Source organism: Eretmochelys imbricata, chromosome 7 (assembly GCF_965152235.1).
Source record: "Eretmochelys imbricata isolate rEreImb1 chromosome 7, rEreImb1.hap1, whole genome shotgun sequence".
NCBI lineage: Eukaryota > Metazoa > Chordata > Testudines > Cheloniidae > Eretmochelys > Eretmochelys imbricata.
The window spans coordinates 81,402,197-81,425,617 of NC_135578.1; the positions used below are offsets into that span (position 1 = coordinate 81,402,197).

General features: G+C 41.3%; 1 protein-coding gene across 6 annotated transcripts in view; it reads right to left on the reverse strand.

Annotated features, from left to right (window-relative positions):
• RUFY2 (RUN and FYVE domain containing 2) overlaps positions 1–18,267 on the reverse strand; it is a 63,292-nt gene extending 45,025 nt beyond the window's left edge. For 4 of the 6 annotated variants that reach the window (XM_077821736.1, XM_077821735.1, XM_077821737.1 and 1 more), the window contains exons 1-5: positions 18,200–18,267; positions 15,740–15,913; positions 14,266–14,383; positions 7,819–7,920; positions 5,302–5,425 (exon numbers count right to left, since the gene is read on the reverse strand). In XM_077821736.1, the coding sequence (XP_077677862.1) occupies positions 5,302–5,425; positions 7,819–7,920; positions 14,266–14,383; positions 15,740–15,913; positions 18,200–18,203 (522 nt within the window). In that variant the 5' untranslated portion in view covers positions 18,204–18,267. Of the gene's footprint in view, positions 1–5,301; positions 5,426–7,818; positions 7,921–14,265; positions 14,384–15,739; positions 15,914–17,680; positions 17,811–18,097 lie in introns of those variants that run through there. The other 2 variants (XM_077821740.1, XM_077821738.1) reach the window with 2 other exon arrangements.
• Between the last annotated feature and the right edge of the window lie 5,154 nt (positions 18,268–23,421).

A 23,421-nucleotide genomic window follows, 5' to 3' on the forward strand; every position in this document is an offset into this window, starting at 1 on the left:
GCAGACAGTGCAGTAAGACTGCTAACCGTCGTCATCGAATGACCACTTCCGCTGCCACTCTGCTCTCCTGATACTATGAATCAACCTCACAGGTCCTCTATATGACCGTCATCATCCACCACTTCCGGTGCCACTCTGCTCTCCTGATGGTCTCGCAGGGCCGCTTCTGCTGCAACTCAGCTCGGCTGCTCTTGTCTCGTCATAACACGGCAAGTGTGCAGCCTGCTCAGCTGTTGGGTCCTGGCAGCAGGTCTGCAAAACTGGTCATCCAACCACCGCTTCCCCTGCAACTCTGCTCTCCTGCAGATGCCATACCATGGCAAGCATGGAGCCCGCTCAGATCACCGCAGCAGTTACGAGCATTGTAAACACCTTGCACATTATCATGCAGTATATGCAGAACCAGAACCTGCAAAAGCGGGCGAGGAGGTGATGGCAGTGCGGTGACGGCAGTGCGGTGACGACAGTGATGAGGACATGGACACAGACGTCTCTCAAAGCATGGGCCTCGGCAATTTGGTCCTCCTGGTGCCAATGGGGCAGGCTCCATATGCCATGGAATGCCAATTTTGGGCTTGGGGAAACAAGCACAGACTGGCGCATAGTGTTGCAGGTCTGGGATGGAACTTTGTGATTTGCTTTCCCCTCCGCAAGAATACCAAGATGAGAACAGCCCTCACAGTTCACAAACGAGTGACAATAGCCCTCTGGAAGCTTGCAATGCCAAACAGCTACTAGTCAGTCAGGAATCAATTTGGAGTGGGCAAATCTACTGTGATCCAAGTAGCCAACACAAGCTCTGAGCTGCTACTATCAAGGGTAGTGACTTTGGGAAATGTGCAAGTCATAGTGGATGCCTTTGCTACAATGGGATTCCCTAACTGTAGTGGGGCTATAGACGGAACGCATATCCCTATCTTGGCACCGGAGCACCAAGGCAGCCAGTACATAAGCCGCAAGGGATAATTTTCAGTGGCGCTGCAAGCACTGGTAGGTCACAAGGAACTTTTCACCAACATCAATGTGGGATGGCCGGGAAAGGTACATGATGCTCACATCTTAAGGAACTCTGGCCTGTATGAACAGCTGAAGCAAGGGACTTACTTTCCAGACCAGAAAATAACCGTTGGGGATGTTGAAATGCCTACAGTTATCTGTGGGGACCCAGTCTACCCCTTAATGCCATGGCTCATGAAGCCATACACAGGCAGCCTGGACAGTAGTCAGGAGCTGTTCAACTATAGGGTGAGCAAGTGCAGAATGGTGGCAGAATGTACATTTGGACATTTAAAAGCACGCTGGCGCAGTTCACTGACTTGGTTAGACCTCAGTGAAACCAATATTCCCATTGTTATTACTGCTTGCTGTGTGCTACACAATATCTGTGAAAGTAAGGGGGAGACATTTATGGCAGGGTGGGAAGTTGAGGCAAATCGCCTGGCTGCTGATTGCGCGCAGCCAGACACCAGGGCGGTTAGAAGAGCACAGCAGGGCGCACTGCGCATCAGAGAAGCTTTGAAAACCAGTTTCATGGCTAACCAGGCTACGGTGTGACAGTTCTATTTGTTTCTCCTTGATGAAAACCTGCCCCCTTGGTTCACTCTACTTCCCTGTAAGCCAACCAACCTCCCCTCCCACCTTCGATCACCGCTTGCAGAGGCAATAAAGTCATTTTTTCAAATTCATGCATTCTTTATTAATTCGTCACACTAATAGAGGGATAACTGTCAAGGTAGCCCGGGAGGGGTGAGGGAGGAGGAAAGCACTGAGTGGGGTGGGGGAGGAGGAGAGGAGGGAAGGACAAGGCCACACTGCACTTCAAAACTTATTGAATGCCAGCCTTCTGTTGCTTGGGCAGTCCTCTGGGTGGAGTGGTTGGGTGCCCGGAGCCCCAGAGTTCTTGGGCGTCTGGGTGAGGAGGCTATGGAACTTGAGGAGGAGGGCAGCTGGTTACACAGGGGCTGCAGTGGCGGTCTCTGCCTTTCCTGCACCTCAAGCATACACTGGAGCATATCAGTTTGATCCTCCAGTAGCCTCAGCATTGCATCCTGCCTCCTTTCATCATGCTGCCGCCACCTTTCCTCTTGATCCCGGCACCTCTCCTGTTGCTCCTGCCACCTGTCCTCACGTTCATTTTTTGCTTTCCTGGACTCTGCCATTGTCTGCCTCCACGCATTCTGCTGGGCTCTTTCAGTTTGGGTGGACTGCATGAGCTCAAAGAACATTTCATCGCAAGTGCGTTTTTTTCGCCCTCTTATCTCCTGTAGCCTCTGGGAAGGAGATGCTAGTCACAGCATTGAAACATTTGCAGCTGCAGGAGGAAAAAAGGGAGATTAAAATTGAAAAAGACACATTGGCCATTTAAAAAGAGGAGCTGATGTTTTCAGGTTAACTAACCCCCCCACCCATCCAATTCTCTGGGACGATCGCTTCACCCCTCCCCGCACTGCGTGGCTAACAGCAGGGATGATTTCTTTTCAGCCACAGGCAAACAGTCCAGCAGGAACGGCCACCTCTGAATGTCCCCTTAATTAAATTCCCCTATTTCAACCAGGTGACCATGAATGATATCACTCTCCTGAGGATAACACAGAGAGATAAAGAACGGATGTTGCTTGAATGCCAGCAAACACCGGGACCACACACTGCCATGCTTTCTTATGCAATGATTCCAGACTATGTGCAACTGGTCTGCCACGGTAATGTGTCCTATCACGGAGAACACAATAAGGCTGCCCACCCCAGAAACCTTTTGCAAAGGCTTTGGGAGTACCTCCAGGACAGCTTCATTGAGATGTCCCTGGAGGATTTCCACTCCATCCCCAGACATGTTAACAGACTTTTCCAGTAGCTGTACTGGCCGCGAATGCATCCCAAGTCTTCAGGGAAAATTAATCATTAAACACTCTTGCTTTTAAACCGTGTATTATATCTACAAAGGTACACTCACCAGAGGTGCCTTCTCTGCCTTCAAGGTCCGGGAGCCCAGGTTGGGAGGGTGCTGTCTCCAGGATGATAAACAGTTCCTGGCTGTCGAGGAGAACGGTTTCTCCGCTTGCCTAGTGTGCGCTATTTTCAGCCTCCCCCTCCTCATCATCTTCCTCGTCCCCAAAATCCTCATCCCTGTTACGTGAGACACCCTTGCAGGAGTCCACATACAGGTGTGGGGTAGTTGTAGGGGCACCCCCTAGAATTGCATGCAGCTCATCATAGAAGTGGCATGTCTGGGGCTCTGACCCACAGCAGGCGTTTGCCTCTTGGGTTTTTTGGTAGGCTTGCCTGAGCTCCTTAAGTGTCACGCGGCACTGCTGCAGGTCCCTGTGATAGCCTCTGTCCTTCATGCCCTTGGAGATTTTTTCAAATGTTTTGGCATTTCATCTTTTGGAACGGAGTTCTGATAGCACGGATTTGTCTCCCCTGCGATCAGATCCAGTACCTCCCATTCGGTCCATGCTGGAGCTCTTTTGCGATTCTGGGACTCCATGGTCACCTGTGCTGATGAGATCTGCACGGTCACCTGTGCTGATCAGCTGGCCATGCTGGCCAAACAAGAAATGAAATTCAAAAGTTCACGGGGCTTTTCCTGTCTACCTGGCCAGTGCATCTGAGTTGAGAGTGCTGTCCAGAGCGGTCATAATGGAGCACTGTGGGATAGTTCCCAGAGGCTAATACCGTCAAATTGCGTCCACACTAAGCCAAATTCAACCCAGCGATGTCGATTTCAGCGCTAATCCCCTCGTCGGAGAGGGGATTACGGAAATACATTTTAAGAGCCCATTAAGTTGACAAAAATGGCTTCATTGTGTGGATGGGTGCAGGGTTAAATTGATCTAACGGTGCTAAATTCAACCTAAACTCATAGTGTAGATCAGGACTCAGTTCTCCTCATGCTCTTTTAATTGCTCCTTCAATGTTTCTTTTGACATGTCCCCCCTCTTCCTGTCTACTCACACTTTTCACGGACTCTGTCCTTTGTTGCACCCCACCACACACACTTCTCTCTCACATAGTTTCAGTCTTTACCCTCTTGACTGACATATCTATCTTTTCATTCTGGATTTGTCTCCCATGATCCAGACTCTTGTCTAAGACTGCCTCCCAGATGTCTTGCTGTCAGCTTAAACTTCACTTGGTCAAAACTGAATTCTCTATCTTCCACCATCTCGACACACTTCTATTTTTCATCACTGCTGATATCACTATCATCCTCCCTACTCCTCTTCTTTTCCCCATATCCAGGTTGTGCCCAAATCCAGGTTTTGTCCATACAGCTAAAACTCTTGTTCATGCCCTCATTTTTCATAACTTCACTACTCCAACTACTTGCTTAATGTGGCCTGACATCCATACCACCCTATTCCAATCTATACCAAAAATAAATGCTGAGATCATCTTCCCTTGCCTATTATTCTGACCATATTAAGTCCTCTTCCCACTAGCTATTTCTTTTCCTTTTTCCTATTTGCTTTTACATCAGTAGAGACCTGCGCAGATACAAAACTTGTATCTGCATCCAATCCGTGATCTGCAAAAATGGTCTGCAGATATAAAGCAGATATCCACAGATTTGCAGGGCTCTACACACCAAGTTCAAGCTTCTTGTATTAATTTTCCGAGGCCCTTCGTAACTGTCACTCTCTGCTTATCCTATCTTGCCTCTGACAGCATCACCTCCAGCCTTCTTCACCGTCAATGATGCCCTATTTGTCAGCTTCTCCTACATCAACCTTTACACACAGAATGCCCCTCAAACTCATTTGTACAGCCACTATCTTCTCCTTCAAAACACTCTTTAAGACTCATTTCTACCGTCTCCTATAAAAATTAGCAAACTAACCAAGACTGGGTAGAGAAGTATTTGGGGATACCCGATTTTATGTAATTTTTTAAAATGTAGAAAATATACATGCATTTCTTTATTGGCAGCTGTATGTTGCTTGTAATCTTAGATTATAATTTTTCAAGGCACAGACTATGTCTTCCAATAAGTGCCTAGCACACTGCAGGCAGTACAATAATACAAGTAAACAACAGCAACAACTGTAGACAACTTACCCCTATGATTCAATAGTGAACTGATATTTAGTAAGAGGCAGTTCTACTTAACTATGGCATTTTGGAATTCAGGAATTATCACTAAAAGTGTTTAAGTTCAAATAATTTTGTAAAGAAAATTCATTGTCATGGATGAACAGATTGGATGGATGAACATATTTATAAGCAACTATGCATCTGCCTCTATAAAAGCACTGGCCATTTTCTTGAAAAGTTCCTTTCAGAAGAAGTTTATAATTCACTTACTTGTGAATCCAAGTCTTCTCCCTTTACACACAGGTTAGCATCTATCACATTTAACCCAACCAAGAGCCCAACAATAACTGCTCCTTCTTCTTCCATCATCAGTGCATGATATTCATAAAATTCACTGTAAAGTAATAAAACATCTTGTATCAGAATAATTATTTATTTCCTACAACATTTTAACATATTGAGATTTAGTAAGTCACTGGTAAATGGGGTGTGTGTATCTGAGTTGTTCCTGTAACTTTAGTCTTACTCTGATGTTCTTAAAGATTAATCAGATCTGTACATACTGTGACTTCATCACTGATCTTTAACTAAGAGGAAAGCAGTGACACTAGAAAATCCAGGAAAAGTGGTAATTATGGGAAATCGCGCCACATGTTTTGTAAAAATATTAAAGAAAATCTTGCCATATTTGTGAAATGTTCTGGAGATTCTTCTAATATAGCATATTTGATTTTTTTTTTTAAGAGAATTGGGTTTGAAATCAAAGGAGTAAGAAATCAGGCAAGAGATTGGCTGGAGGAGGAAAAAGGCAGGAAGAATTTCCTAAAGCTGTAGTAGTCTTTAAAGAAATGTATGCTCTGCTAACAAAGTTACATGCCCAACAGACACAGTGTCAAAAATCTTACCTCCTCTTCCCACCTCTCTGAATTTATTTTTGTTAAAAACAAAGTTTTGTGATGTCTGAAACAGAAACACTGTTAACCCTTTAGTTTTAAATATTTTTGGATGTTTACTACATTTTCAAATATATTAATTTCAATTACAACACAGAATACAAAGTGTACAGTGCTTACTTTATATTTATTTTTATTACAAATATTTGAACTGTAAAAAAAAACATTGTATTTTTCAGTTCACCTCATACTGAAAATTGTATTGTACTGTAGTGCAATCTCTATCATGAAAACTGAACTTACAAACGTAGAATTATGTACAAAAAACCCTACATTCAAACATAAAACAATGTAAAACTTTAGAGCCTACAAGTCCACTCAGTCCTACTTCTTGGTCAGCCAGTCACTCAGACAAACAAGGTTGGTTACAATTTGCAGGAGATAATGCTGCCTGCTTCTTATTTACAATGTCACCTGAAAGTGAGAACAGGCGTTCGCATGACACTGTTGTAGCTGGCATTGCAAGATATTTACGTGCCAGATGCGCTGAAGATTCATATGTCCCTTTATGCTTCAACCACCATTCCAGAGGACATGCTGACGATGGGTTCTGCTTGATAAGGAGTGCGGACTGGTGCATGTTCATTCTCATCATCTGAGTCAGATGCCACCTGCAGAAAGTTGATTTTCTTTTCTGGTGGTTTGGGTTCTGTAGATTCTGCATCAGAGTGTTGTTTTTTTAAGACTTCTGAAAGTATGCTCCACACCTCGTGCCTCTCAGATTTTGGAAGGCACTTCAGATTCTTAAACCTTGGGTCGAATGCTGTAGCTATTTTTAGAAACCTCACATTGGTAACTTTTTTGCGTTTTGTTAAATCATCTGTGCAAGTGTTCTTAAAACAAACACGTGCTGGGTCATGAGACCGCTATAACATGAAATATATGGCAGAATGCGGGTAAAACAGAGTAGGAGACATACAATTCTCCCCCCAAGGAAAACAGTCACAAATTTAATTGGCGCATTTTTTTTTAACAAGCATCATCAGCATGCAAGCATGTCCTCTGGAATGGTGGCCAAAGCATGGAAGGGACATACGAACGTTTAGCATATCTGACATGTAAATACCTTGCCACGCTGGCTACAAAAGTGCCATGCAAACGCCTGTTCTCACTTTCAGGTGACACTGTAAATAAGAAGCAGGCAGCAGTATTTCCCATCAATGTAAACAAACTTGTTTGTCTTAGCAATTGGCAGAATAAGAAGTAAGACTGAGTGGACTTGTAGGCTCTAAAGTTTTACACTGTTTTGTTTTTGAGTGGAGTTATGTAAACAAAAAAAATATATGCATTTGTAAGTTACACTTTCACGATAAAGAGATTGCACTACAGTATTTTTATGAGATGAACTGAAAAACACTATTTCTTTTATCATTTTTATAGCGCATATATTTGTAATCAAAAATAATAATATAAAGTGAGCACTGTGCACTTTGTATTCTGTGTTGTACTTTAAATCAATATTGAAAATGTAGAAAAAAAATCCCAAAATATTTAATAAATGTCAATCGGTATTCTATTGTTATAAGTGCGATTAATTGCAATTAATTTTTTTGAGCTAATCATATGGGTTAACTGGAATTAATTGACAGCCCTAAGGATAACTAATTTTTTCCCATGGGGGCGAAGGGGGGAGAAGAGACCCTTACAGGCTGAATCGTGCCTGGAGCTTATAATGGAAATTCATATATATTTCAACTGCAGTTTCACAAACAAGAAGTTATAATGTAATTAAATTTTATGATATGGTAAAGTGCCAAATATAACACTAGACTTGATTTCCTAAACAAATTTTGTTAAAAACTTAAAAAGATAAAATTTCAGCAAAATCACTAACCTAAGGAGATCTCTTTGAATGATTAAACAGCGTAGATAATCAGCCATTTTTTTTTGCATTAATGCCAATCGTAACCAAGCCCGGGCACGGCCCAATGGTGTTCTGAAAAGAAGAAAAATTAGTGAGGATAGAGCTGCACATCAATTAGTCTTATTGCCTTCATGAATCAGTTTGTTAATACACAAATTCAGATTTTAAAGGTATTTTAAGTTATTATTTGAATAACACTCAATTGGTCAATTAAAAGACAATTATCTATTTTTCTAAAGCAAAAAAACAAAAACAAACACACACACACACTCTCTCTCATTGGCTAGTATAACATGCTGATTTGCAACCAATTATAAGCTTTATATTACTTTTGGTACTTTTAAGCTAAGAAGGAGAATATACTATATTTACATATAAATATTACCATACATTTACTCATTCTTAATATTTACATTCTTATGTTAGAAAATGCTGAAGTACATTTCTTATTTACGAGATGATAATCTTTTACCCAGGATTTGTGTCAAGTTGCATTTGGATGAAAACTGGAATTCAATTAAAAATGTACAAAACAAGCATTTTACATTTTTATTAGTTAAATAAATCTACCTTCAATGTTCCAGAATACACAAGAAAAAAAAAAGTCTACCTAAACATGTTTCATTTAAAACTAATGGATTTATTAAATAAAGGGATCAATAACTCAAGCCATGTATGTCATTACAGATTTTTCATAGGATTAGTGGTATTAGTGGCATGGGTGGGAAGGTATATGTGAGGTGATCCATCCAGGGTAGCAGCAGGGTGTTGTCCTTCAAGCTGTGGCCCAGAGCTGCCCTAGAGCAGTACAGAGATAGTTTCTTGTTCTCCTGAGAGCCAAAGAGATCCCAAGACAGTGTTCCTCATTGGGTGAACATCTCATTCAGAACAGAATCACGGAACTCCCATTCATGATCTGTGGGAAAATGTCTGATGAGACTGGCTGCTGGGGAGTTCTGTGCACCTGGTGGGTATACTGTGAACAGGGTTATATGGTTTCTGATACACCAATTCCAAAAACAACTGCATGAGTGGACCAATGGACACTGCCAACTAAAAAAAAAAAAAAAAAATCTACAGATTCTGGCACATATACCCACGTGCAGAAGAACTATCACTTGAAGAAGCAGCATATCTTGCCTCAAGAAAAGCCTGCTTTTCACCTTTTCTGATGACCAGTCCCTAGACACAAACTTTAAGAATGTAATTTACAGTGTACATACATAAGTCCTTCCACACTATCTATGCATACATGTCACAATATTGACAACAAATGTGACACTGGCTTTCATTTGAGTCCTCACATGACACACTTTGGTGAACTGGAACATATAGGTCAGATCCACAAGATCCCTATAACCTCTCTACATCCCCTTGCCAGCTGGCATTAAGAGGTTCTTGGGTCACTCCACGTCCTTTAAGTTTTCACAATTACTAGATCTCATCTTCTCCCAACTTGTTTATCTCCCCATGGATTGGAAGACAAAAAACAAGCTTTCCTGCTTTTTCAACTCCCAGTCCGTTTCTCAATTTTGAATAAGCTTGTCCAAATGAGAAAAAAAAAAGTCTGCACCTGCTAACTAAAACCGCAAGTAATTAAGGCAAAAGCTTTTCTACATAACAAGCTGAAAGTACTTACATTTAGAAACATGTAAATACCAGCATTCACTCCATTGTAAAGACTGAAAATAATACAGATACTTAATGAAGTACACAACTTTGTGATATATTCAAAAAGCTTAAGTTAACCTCAAAAGTTAAATATGTTTTCCTCCTGATTCTGTATATACTTAAAAATGTACCAATCCTTTTTAACTCATTACAACCTGAGGAGGGCTCATTGACATAGCTTTTTATAATTTACCTTAGTAGACTACAGTAATTTTAGGCCTTAACATAGGTTGTCATAATAAATTTAATTTTCAACATTTTTTCCAAAATACAAATGTATTTAATTTAAATAAAAAATCCAATTTAAAACAAAAAAATATATTATTGATTTTATCCATCTTGTAACTAGAAATCATAGAATCATAGAATATCAGGATTGGAAGGGACTTCAGGAGATCATCTAGTCCAACTCCCTGCTCAAAGCAGGACCAATCCCCATTTTTTGCCCCAGATCCCTAAATGGCCCCCTCAAGGATTGAACTCACAACCCTGGGTTTAGCAGGCCAATGCTCAAACCACTGAGCTATCCCTCGCCCCATAATGTTTTCATGAATTTATTTTTGAAAATATTTGAAGTAAAACAGTTTTTGTTTGGATGCCAACATTTTCCAGCAGTGTTTGCAACCCAAACAGTGCAGTACTATGCTACCGCATGAGAATCAGAGAGTGAAAACAACCACTCTATTTTAATTGTCCAAGCAAAGCACTGTGTAGAAAGTAAAAACAACATAAAGGGTAAAATATAATTTTTTTTTTATTGGTTAAGGTACTAATACCAACACAGGGAAGAAAAATAAATGATTCTTAATCTGACAGTGTCCTTTTAAAAATGTTTACAATAAAAGTTCAAAAAAATTATTTTTTTTAGAAAAAGTTTGGAGAATATCTTGTAAACAGGCCCATCAAGAGAAATTTGGAGCCCAGGTACATCAAGTTTGCTGGGGACCCACCCCCTTCCATTTCACTCAGTTACAGAAGTTTGGGGGGCCCCAAAGTTTAGGGCCTCAGTACAATTGTCAACCTTTGTCCCCAATATTTTCAGCCCTGCTTTCAAATACTCACAAAGTCAGGAGGGTTTAAGAGAGAAGCATGTGGACGTCCACTACCAAACTGTGCAGGAATCCTATAAAGTTTGCACAGCTCTATCTTTAGACCTTATCTTTTTTCAAGATAATTTTACTAACATAAATTTTAATTTTATTATTTTAATTTTATAAATTTTTATAAATTTTAATAACATAAATTTTAAACATAAAGCAACATAATTTTAATAACATAAACACTGAACAAAACGCAAAGAGGATGAATATATAACTGACTGGGAAACTCTGTTAGAAGCTATATATTTCCTAGCATATTAAGCAAACTAAATTTTATCACTGAGAATCACTGCAATGGTCTAATGACTCTGCTGTTTGCCACAATATGAGGATTAGAGTTACATCCTCCAGCTGATGCCATGGGAACATCATGTACTTGAAATAAGGCTAGCGGTAAACAAGTAAACTTGACGATTCCAAAAGACACCAGCACACCAAAAAGAATAAAACATTTACAAGACTGCCTCAATCACCTTATTTTTTCCCCAATAATTAGATACCAGCAACACTGGCTGATAACAAAGACATTATATTTGATGCTGAAAATAGAGAAGATTTCATTTAATGTCTGATCAAGCTAAGAATGGGAAGGCAGGCGGATTACTCTTCGCTAGTTAACCGGTAAGACAGTCTTTGTTATATTATTTTTATGCAACATTTGGAAAATTAGTACAACTGAGACATAAGGGTATCACCTTTGTGGGGAGCATGGGCTGTTATAGCAGAGATAAAGAAGGGACAAGACAGAACTGGGGAGGGGAGCAAATCAAATCAGTATCTTAGATGTCTGTATACTAATGTGAGAAGTATGGGAAATAAGCAGGGGAAAACTTTAAATGCTAATAAATAAACACAACTATGACATAGTTGGCATCACAAAGACATGGTAGGATAATACGCATGACTGGAATATTGGTATAGAAGGGTATTGCTCAGGAAGGACAGGCAGGAAAAAGGGGAGGAGATGTTAACTTATATATTAAAAATGTATACACTTGGACTGAAGTTGAGATGGAAATAGAAGACAGACCTGTTGAAAGTCTCTGGGTAAGGATAAAAGGGGTAAAAAACAAGGGTGGTGTCCTGGTAGGGGTCTACTGCAGACCACCTAACCAGGAAGAAGAGGTGGATGAGGCTTTTTTTAAACAACTTTAACAAAACTTTAAAAAAATCATCCAAAGCACAGGACTTGGTGGTGATGGGGGACTTCAACTACTCAGATGTCTCTGGGGAAAATAACACAGCAGCGCACAGATCATCCAATAAGTTCTTGGAATGTATTAGAGACAATTTTTTATTTCAGAAGGTAGAGAAAGCTACTAGGGGAGAGACTATTCTACATTTGATTTTAACAAATAGGTAGGAACTGGTTGGGAATTTGAAAGCGAAAGGCAGCTTGGGTGAAAGTGATCATGAAATGATAGAGTTCATGATTCTAAGGAATGGTGGAAGGGAGAACAGCAAAATAAAGACAGTGGATTCCAGGAAGGCAGACTTTAACAAACTCAAGGAGTTGGCAGGTACGATCCCATGGGAAGCAAGTCTAAGGGAAAAAACAATTGGCAGTTTTTCAAAGAGACATTATTAAGGGCACAAGAGCAAACTATCCCACTGTGTAGGAAAGATAAGAAGTATGGCAAGAGAACACCCTGCTTTAACCAGGAGATCTTCAATTTCCAAAAAAAAAAAAAAAAAAAAAGAGTCCTACAAAAAGTGGAAACTAAGTCAAATTACAAAAAGAATGAATATAAACAAACAACACAAGTATGTAGGGACAAAATTAGAAAGGCCAAGGCACAAAACGAGATCAAACTAACTAGAGACATTAGGGTAACAAGAACACATTCTACAAGTACATTAGAAGCAAGAGGAAGACCAAGGACAGATCCATTACTTCAATAATCCATTACTTCGGGGGGGGGGGGGGAGGAATAATAATAGAAAATGTGGAAATGGCAGAGGTGCTTAATGACTTCTTTGATTCACTTTTCACGTTTAACATAGTGAATGCCAGTGAAAATGAGATAGGATCAGAAGAGGCTAAAATAGGGAAAGAACAAGTTAAAAATTACTTAGACAAATTGGATGTCTTCAAGTCACCATGGCCTGATGAAATACATCCTAGACTACTCAAGGAGCTGACTGAGGAGATATCTGAGCAATCAGCGATTATCTTTGAAAAGTCATGGAAGACAGGAGAGACTCCAAAAGACTAGAAAAGGGCAAATATAGTGCCAATCTATAAAAAGGAAAATAAGGACAACCCAGGGAATTACAGACCAGTCAATTTTACTTTTCTATCCAGAAAGATAATGGAGCAAATAATTAAGCAATCAATTTGCAAACATCTAGAAGATAATAAGGTGATAAGTAACAGTCAGCATGGATTTGTCAAGAACAAATCATGTCAAACCAACCTGATAGCTTTCTTTGACAGGGTAACAAGCTTTGTGGATGGGGGGGAAGTATTAGATGTGGTTCTGTTCAATATCTTCATCAACGATTTAGATAATAGCATAGAGAGTACACAGATAAAGTTTGTGGCTGATACCAAGCTGGGATGGGTTGCAAGTGCTTTGGAGGATAAGATTAAAATTCAAAATTATCTGGACAAACTGGAGAAATGGTCTGAAATAAATAGGATGAAACTCAAGAAGGACAAATGCAAAGTACTCCATTTAGGAAGGAACAATCAGTTGCACACATACAAAATGGGAAATGACTGCCTAGGAAGGAATACAGCAGAAAGGGATCTGGCTGTCATAGTGGACCAGAAGCGAAATATGAGTCAACAGTATAATGCTGTTACAAAAAAAGCAAACATAATTCTGGGATGTATTAGCCAGAGTATTGTAAGCAAGACACAGGAAGTAATTCTTCCGCTCTACTCTGCACTGATTGGGCCTCAACTGGAATATTGTGTCCAGTTCTGGACGCCAGATTTGAGGAAGAATGTGGACAAATTGGAGTGTCCAGAGAAGAGCAACAAAAATTACTAAAGGTCTAGAAAACATGACCTATGAGGAAAGATTGAAAAAAAACTGGGTTTGTTTAGTCTGGAAAAGAGAAGACTGAGGGGGGACATGATAACAGTTTTCAAGTACATAAAAGGTTGTTACAAGGAAGAGGGAGAAAAATTGTTTTTCTTAACCTCTGAGGATAGGACAAGAAACAATGGGCTTAAATTGCAGCAAGAAAGAGTTAGGTTTTTCCTAATGTCCAACCTAAACGTCAAGGTGGTTAAGCACTGGAATAAATTGCCTAGGGAGGTTGTGGAATCTCCATTACTGGAGATTTTTAAGAGCAGGTTAGACAAACACCTGTCTGGAATGATAATACTTAGTCCTACCATGAGTGCAGGAGACTGGACTAGATGACCTCTCAAGGTCCCTTCCAGTGCTTTTCTTCTATGATTCTACCAATACAATAAAAGGCATTTCATTTTTAAAGTATTTAGCTTCTTCAATGTGAGAAAGGTTCTTCTTCTAAATTCTCTCAACACAGTATCTTAAAATCCAAGTACTACTTTTGCCACAATATGTTTTGCTCTTTAAGGGTCTGAGCTCTTCCACTGACTCTAATGGGCACTGGATCAGGCCCCAAACCTTTATTGCAGCAAATGTTATGTTTTACCAACATTACTCACTTGAGGCCAGGTAAATCTCTGACGCTAGCTGCTATCTCCTCAGCTTCTGGGTACAACTTCTCCACAAGTTCCAGTGGGCCCCAGATTGTTTTATTGTAACTCAGAAAAGATTTTCTTACTAAGAAAAGGAAAACATGATTTCGTTGACAAATTAAGTTACTTAGCTTACTCTCTCACATACAGTTTACAACAGCATATCTGGGTTAGAAATTGTATACATACATTCTTTTAAAATACTGTACTGTGAATATAGGTATTTATATGACAAACTTTAATTAACCTTTAAAAATAAGTCACAGTGGTTTGGGAATTTCTGAAAAGAATCTTATAAAGTAGCAATTCTGTTTCATGTTTCAAACAGATCTGCTGAAGCATAACCATGCCAATGTAAGAGTAACAGTGACATGAAATCAAGATATAAGTAACATGCATTTGATCCTGGTAACTGATAAAGCATATATAGTCACTTAGGGGTATCTTAGAAAGAAGAAAAAAGTGTAAGTGTGTAAAAAAATGTTTGTTATGGTTATCAATATTTCATAAGATGGCCATACTGGGTCAACCAAAGGTCCATCTAGCCCAGTATCCTATCTTTTGACAGTGGCCAAAGTCAGGTGCTCCAGAAGGAATGAACAGAAGAGGTAATCATCAAGTGATCCATTCCCTGTCGCTCATTCCCAGCTTCTGGCAAACAGAGGCTAGGGACACCATCCCTGCCCATCCTGGCTAATAGCCACTGATGGAACTATCCTCCATGAATTTATCTAGTTCTTTTTTGAACCCTGTTATAGTCTTGGCCTTCACAACATCCTCTGGCAAGGAGTTCCACAGGTTGACTGTGCGCTGTATGAAGAAATACTTCCTTTTGTTTGTTTTAAACCTGCTGTCTATTAATTTCATTTGGTGACCCCTAGTTCTTGTGTTACGAGAAGGAGTAAAAACATTTCCTTATTCGCTTTCTCAACACCAGTCATTATTTTATAGACTTCTATCATACCTCCCATGAGTCATCTCTCTTCCAAGCTGAAAAGTCCCAGTCTTATTAACCTCTCCTCATATGGCAGCCGTTCTATACCCCTAATCATTTCTGTTGCCCTTTTCTGAACCTTTTCCAATTCCAATATATCTTTTTTGAGATGGGGCAACCACAACTGCATGCAGTATTCAAGATGTGGACATAACATGGATTTATATAGAGGCAATATGATATTTTCTGTCTTATTGTCTATCCCTTTCTTAATGATTCCCAACATTCTGTTTGCTTTTTTGACTGCTGCTGCACATTGAGTGGATGTTTTCAGAGAACTATCCAAGACTCCAAGATCTCTTTTTTGAGTGGTAACAGCTTCAGACTTCTTATAGAGTGCTGTACAAATTCAAACTGCTGTACAAAGAGGATAATGCATCACATTCTAGAAACAAAATTTCAAAATGGTTTGGGACAGGAAAAACATGAATAAAGTGATTACTGCACCTTTAAGACCATGTTTAAGGCAGTGCTCCATAACGACAAAGAACTGTTGCAAAGGTGGATAGTCAGAATCCAGAGTACGGCCAAAGCTCAAAGCTGATTCAATCAATCCTTTGATACTCAATTTAGCCATGTTCAGCAAATTTGCTCTTTCTACAGCTGTTGGGTCTTTTACAGCTAAAACAATCGAAAAATAAGCATATTTCAATTAGGAAAGCAAAAGAAATTCACTAAATGCTTTCCTGTTCAAAGCACTTTGATCCCAATCTGTATTTAATCAAAGGAATAAAATCCATTAACTGCTGTATAGTCACAGTGCTATAAAACAGCATTCACTCCAAAACAAACATGCTTACACAAACATAAGATGTGTAATATGTAAATACATATGAAGTAGGCTCTTATTGCCTTCCATTCTTCCATGCACTATATGGGATGTCATAATTTGAGGCACACTTATTGTCTCAATTCATTTCAGTACTGGTCAGGACCAGAAGGGCAACCTAGCTTGGCTTGTAAGACAAAGTGAAAGCAGCACTGACAATGAATATGGAAAAAGCAATGGAAAAAAAATCAGCTGGTTAACAGGGCTCAGAGACTCTCTTCTATGATACCAAAGCTGCAGTCACATAAGTACAAGACATGTGTTTCATTAATATAGTATATCCAGAAACATTATTTGAATCCAAGTTATATATCCAGCATAGAAACAGATGTCAGTTTTCTCCTTTACATATAAACGGTTTGTATTGTGGCCCTGATTCCACAAAGACTTAGGCCTGCATTTAACTTTACACACTGTAAAGTCCCTCTGACTACATTCTATGAGTAGAACATGGTTAAGCACATGCATAAGCATTTGTAAGATCCAGACATAGTTCCTCACCCACTAGCATAATACTGTAGTTTTGATTTACAGTTCTACACAGGGAAGTTTAAAGTGGACACACAAAACCAAGTTTCTTTTCTGTATTTTTTTTAAAACTCATTAAAACATTTCTACCTATAATACATAAAACTTTCCAAAACAATCTAAATTGGGGCCTCAAACTAGTTGGCCACTTTAAGAGGATGCATTATATGTTTCTGATAAAATGGGAAATGACTAAAGGAATATGTTATGAGGGTTATATAATTATTATACGGCCATGATACTTAATCCAGTACTGTCAAATCTCATAATTTTATCAGGAGCCTCATTCTATTTGTTTCTCTTAAAATCACAATTGCTGGAATCAAAGAGATCACATGAGAATCTCAGTTTTCTTGCTTTCTTTTAAGTTTCCAGCCCTTACTGTTTTAAATAAAAGTTTGAAAAGGGAGAGAGAGCTGGGGGGAATCCTCTCTCCCTGCTATAGCCCTGGGGCAGCCTGCACCCCAAACCCTCATCCCCAGCCCCACCCCAGAGCCCACACCTCCAGCCGGAGCCCTCACCCCCCAAACCTCTGCCCCAGCCCTGAGCTCCCTCCCATACTCCAAACCCCTCGGCCCCATCAATTTTGTTATGTGCACCAATATGGAGGTGATGTGTATGGTGATGTATCACACATCACCTCCATATTGGTGCACATAACAAAATTCATTCCGCACATCCATGGAAAAAATTAGTGTGAACATCATTCCAAAGTGCGCCCATTGTGAGTTCAGGCACTTCGTAACTGGACTAAGATGGGCCGTTCAGTTGAACCCTTTTATGATTTAAGTATTTTTTTTAATTGAACCGTTTCGCTATAAATCCGGAAGACAACCTGCACATGCCCACACTTTAACACAATCACTCCACTTCACTTTACAAGGAGTGGCACCATGCCCAAGATACGCAAAGGCACCCCAAACAATTCATGTTTATTTTTCTTTCCCAAAAAAGAACCAGTTCCCTCCCGGTGCAGACACAAGGGCTAAGGCTCTCCCATTGCTCCGCCCTCCCTAGTCCCCACAAAGCACCTGGGGGGCTGCTCCCCGGGAGGCGGCCGCCACCCCCGCGGCCAGACAGCACCTCGCCCAGCAGCCGGCCGCTAGCGGCTGTCTGACCCGGGGGGGGGCAGGCGCCCGCTCCGCATCCCACACGCCGGCGACAAGCATCGTTCTCGGGGGCTCAGCTCCTTTGTCACCGCGCTGCCCGGTGTTGCTCGGACCCGTTACCCGCAGGGAGCCACGGCCTGGAGCCTGCTTACCGCCCGGCCGCCCCGCCTCCCCCGGGAGCAGGCGGCCCCCGCACACCGCCCGCCTCGGGCGCGCAGAGGCGGCCGGAGCCACCCCAAGTTCTGCCGCGAGGCGGCCGGGCCACGCACCGACCAGCCGCCACCGCCGCCTCGGGCTGCCGCTCCGCGCCCGTTGGGAAGCGCCGCCTCACCCCGTTACCTCCCCACCGGGAACCGACAGCTGCCCCCGGGGAGCCCGAGCGGGGCCTGCCACCGCCCCGACTCGCTGCCCCCCGCCAGCGGGGAACAGAGGCACCCTCACCCATGGCCACAGAGCAGCCGCCAGCTGGTCGCGGGCGGGCTGGGCTCCCCTGCACGGCTCCTGCTCCAGCCCTTCGCAGGCTCCTTCCCCTCCACTCCCCGGTCACAAGCCGCACTGCGCCCCCGGCGGCAGGAGGACCTGCCCCTCTCTGCCCACCCTAGAGCGCAACCAGCAAGGAGTGGCTGCTACTCCCCCGTGCTCCAGCCACACACAATAGCCGCTGACGCCGCAAAATTGGGGTCTAGAGCCAGCCTTGCCCCACACCTGAGGAACAGGCGGCAACTTATGGGGCGAAGTCTCACCCTGCTCTTTCATAAGTAGCCCAAACTACACAGGGCTCAGCTACCACCAGCGTCCTACACAGGCTTGCAGCAATAGCTCCAGAGGAGGCTCACAACCATAACAGAGAAAACGTTAGCCTCTTTCACTCCTGAGTGCACGCATTCAAGTACCATTTCTGACCTAATGCGTGATTTCCTTTTGTATTGACAAATGGGCGTATTTTGCGTTGCGCAGTCCATCGCATTGGTGTAGCTTTAGATTGTAAACCCTTCAGGAAAGGGATTCTGTCTTCTATAATTGTACAAGCACCCAGCCTTTGGGCCCTACCATAGTATAAATGTTTATAATACAGTGTTCCCTCTTTAGGTAAATTTTGTTTATGCATCAATAAGCCTATTCTCCCATGCCCCTTGTCAAAAGTAATCGAAGAAGAGAAGTCCAAGACTGAGTTTGCTGCAGCTTCTAGGTTCTTGGGATAAATACAAAAGGTGCCCTCCACCTACAGCATAAATTAAGTGAAAAGGAGTACTTGTGGCACCTTAGAGACTAACCAATTTATTTAAGCATAAGCTTCTGTGAGCTACAGCTCACTTCGTCGGATGCATTCAGTGGAAAATACAGTGGGGAGATTAATATACACAGAGAACATGAAACAAAGAGTGTTACTATACACACTGTAAGGAGAGCAATCAGGTAAGATGAGCTATTACCAGGAGGAGGGAGGGGATGGGGACAGGATGACCTTTTGTAGTGATAATCAAGGTGGGTCATTTCCAGTAGTTGACAAGAACATCTGAGAAACAGTGGTGGGGGTGGGGAATAAACCTGTGGAAATAGTTTTACTTTGTGTAACGACCCATCCACTCTCAGTCTTTAGTCAAGCCTAATGTAATGGTGTCCAGTTTGCAAATTAATTCCAATTCAGCAGTCTCTCCTTGGACTCTGATTTTGAAGTTTTTTTGTTGAAGAATTGCCACTTTTAGGTCTGTAATCGAGTGCCCAAAGAGATTGAAGTGTTCTCCAACTGGCTTTTGAATGTTCTAGTTCTTGACGTCCAATTTGTGTCCATTTATTCTTTTACGTAGAGACTGTCCAGTTTGGCCAATGAACATGGCAGAGGGGCATTGCTGGCACATTATCACACTGGTAGATGTGCAGGTGAACGAGCCTCTGATAGTGTGGCTGATGTGATTAGGCCCTCTGATAGTGGCCCCTGAATAGATATGTGGACACAGTTGGCAACGGGCTTTGTTGCAAGGATAGGTTCCTGAGTTAGTAGTTCTGTTGTGTGGTTGCTGGTATTTGCTTCAGGTTGGGGGGCTGTCTTTAAAGCAAGGACAGGCTTGTTGCCCAAGATCTGTGAGAGTGATGGGTCATCTTTCAAAATAGGTTGTAGATCGCTGATGATGTGTTGGAGAGATTTTAGTCAGGGGCTGTGATTGATGCACATATTTCTGCTACAGGTGCTGCATGTAAAAGAAAATAGCCATGCCTTCCACAAGGGACCCTTTGGGAGCTGGGGTTGTTATGGCTATTGGGGGGAAAAAAAAGGGCAAGGCTCTTGCACTGAAGCACTGACAGATATGCTGCAGCTCAAACATCCTGCTTCAATATGGTAAAAAAAAATCTGACATTTATCCCCATTTTATAAAGTACATGTAACAAAATCCTTGCTCCCGCAGACTAATTAGCTTAGCATTACCCTTGGAAGGTAGAGAATAGGAAAAGGAAGTAGAGGCACGGTTACAGTTCATCAGCTGCTCAGCTATGATCAGCAACTAGGATAGAGTATCAAGGGGCAAAGGTGTCTTATAAAGAGAAGTTAAGGAAAGGGCTGATCAGGTTTTATGAGGGAGTTTTGCCCACATATATAGGAACATGCAAAAGCCTTCAGAGAATGTAAGGCACAAACTGATTAACAAGCAAGAACAGTTAGAAATGTTGGTAAAGCGAAGACATGATCAGGCTCATGAAAGGTTAGTAGATAAGCTAGATGAGGGAGTAAATAACGAAGGGGTTGAAATGTAAAAAGTTTGTATTCAGGAGTGCACTACCCTAGCACTTACAAACCCTACTCACACACCAGGATCCCACTTTTCTAGGCACACTAAAACGAGATGAAAGTAGTACTAACTATAATATAGGAACCAAGAAATTGATACAGGTAAGTGAGTACAAGGACACAATGAGACAATATTGGTTAGCATGACGGAGTACTGGTACACGGAGATCATGGTCTAACTGTGCCTACAAAAAACTGACCATTACAGAAAAGGAATTTTAGAAAGGTGGGTCACAAGAGGAGAATGAGGTAACATTACAGCTGGGTACAGTAAGCTGTAAGGGCACCATAGGAGAAAGCACAAAGGTATTTGTTTGAAAATTTAACAAGTGAATGATAGAAACTGCCATCATGACAGAGAGGAACTGGAAGTTGACACGTGGATAATGAATGAAACAGGATGATAGGGTGGGGAATTGCAATGGAAGGCATTGAAAGTGAAGACAAGCAACATGTTTGTTACAACAGGGGAGGAGGAACCACTAGAAAATCAAAGAGAGGAATGATATGCTCAGAGCAACTGGTAAGAATCATCTGTAAAGCTGTATTCTGAATGGATATGATTGGGTAAGATTACATTTTTCAAGGGCAGAGAAAAAGATGTTACCGTAATCAAGATGAGAGCTTGGCCAAGAGTTGTCCAAGTGGATGGATAGAAAGGTCATATCTTAGCGATATTATGCAGAAAGAATAGGCAAGATTTAGACAGCCTGCAATTGAGGACTTAAAGAGGTCCATAAAGATGACACCCAGCTAACAGGCCTGACTGAAGAGCACAAAATAGTGATGCTATCTACATTGATTGAGAAAGGAGGTAGCAAAGAGGGCCTAGAGGGGGCAGGGAGAGATTAAGTGCTGTTTCAGCAATGTTGAACTTGAACTGACAGCAAGACATTCACAAGATTCTAGAAAGGCTGAGAAGACGACATGTCTGGAGGAAAACCGAAGAGCGGGGGCAGGTGAGAGAAAGTAGTAGAGGTGCTCAGAGAGGGGGTTGACATGATCGGAGCATTGAACCAAGATTTTAGCAAGAGCATTCGGAATAGAATTGGGAAAAACAAGGGTATAATATTCAAGGCCAGCAAAGAGGTACCCGACGCAGTCAAGACATGAAATGATGAGGATTGAAATTTCGTCTCTGTGGATAGAAAGAAAAAGCTGGAATTTAGATTTTAGGTAAGTATTAATAGGCTATTTCTAAATCTTGCTGAACACACAGATCCAGCCAGAGGGCCAAGTTAAAAAAATTACTCATTTAAAAATATTAAATGAGTAGGAGGATAGCAGTGATGTCCACAGTGGCAGACAGAGAGGGCTTGGGGAGGAAAGATCAAGAGCTGAGCTTCACCCACACTGAGCTTAAGGTGACTGGAAATTCGTGAAGAGATATCAGGAAGTGATTATAAAGTACAGATGAGAAGCAACAGAAAACTGCCTATAGGCCAGCAGTGATACAGTCATGCTGAATGAAATAGTTAGCACTAGCCTTTATTTGTATGTGTTAGCCTAAAATAAGTTTGGGATCAAACAACTTTTGTGTTTATTCTTATGAACTGTAGTGTTTAAGAAAGTGAGAAAACCCATTTATAAATGGTTCTCTAAAAATGTTTGCTTTTCTACAGCCTTTATCCATTCTGTCATTTGTTCTTATATAAATTTACAAGACCTGAAAATTTGTATATATTAGAAAGCTGTACCTTAAAGTATACCTTCTGTCCTATAAATTTTGTTTGTTTCAGATATTTAGGAGCAAGTTGGTCATTAGGTTTGACATCTTCTCATGATTACTTAGAGGTATTGGCATTTCCATGAATAAATTATGGCTAGCCACTTGCCTGAGTCAGAGGGGTGAGCTAATTAGTCACCAGCAGGCATAGTACAGAGGACATTAGTGCTTTACTTCAAAATAGGGATTAGACAGAATCTGACTATGGACACTGAGTATCCAAAGACCTTCTTAAAGGCCTCCTGGGTGTTTGTCAGATCCATGCACCAAGATCCAACCCTGCACAGTTGGAAACATTACTAAAAAGAACCCTAAATTAATGTAGGTAGAAAAGAGATAATGGAAAACTAAAGTAGCTTTTTGTTAGTCTAATCCAAACAGCCACAAAACTACAAACTTCATCTCACACACACTCCCAAGTTTAACTTCCTGCAGCCAGATCCCCATGAAAGAGCAGAGGCGAGGAATGGAAGAAGCAGTTCAAGGAAGAAGTGAGAGTTTTAAAATGGTCCTTTCACCGGATATTCAGCTCCACTTTAGTCAGCTGACAGCTTTTTCACTAAGATCTCACTTTTACGAAGACTAAATTAAGACCTGTTTAACAGTCCTGGTTTAGGCTATATATCTGGTATCTGATGTTGGAGATTCCTGCATTTCTGTACCAATGGATATTACTCTAGGATCAGGGCCTTAGTTTCTACATCAGAAAGTGAGCTGAATTTAGCACACTTTAGCTGTGTATCCTTACACACTGATGCCACCCAAAACTGGATATTAAGATTTTTTAAAAATTATATCTTAAATTGTCATTCTAGCACCAAGACACTCCTGTATTATTAGGTTCTAAATGAATCCCGTATTTTCCTTTGTCAGTATATTTTCTCCATTTCTATCTATTCCAGCTCAGTGCAGTTTTATCTGTAGGTATTTCTTAGTTTCAGCTAAACTCCACTCCCTGAAGAGGGCACATTTTAACTACTGGGGGAAGAGGGAGATGGCAGACTTACTCTTTTGCCTGATTTTCATGTAGTGTAAGTGAGATTTTACGAAATTTTCATTTAAGTTAATCAAAATCAGTATTATGTTATCAATAATAGGGTCAGATCCTCTGTTGGTATAAATCAGTGTATGTCAACATATACGAGCTGAGGA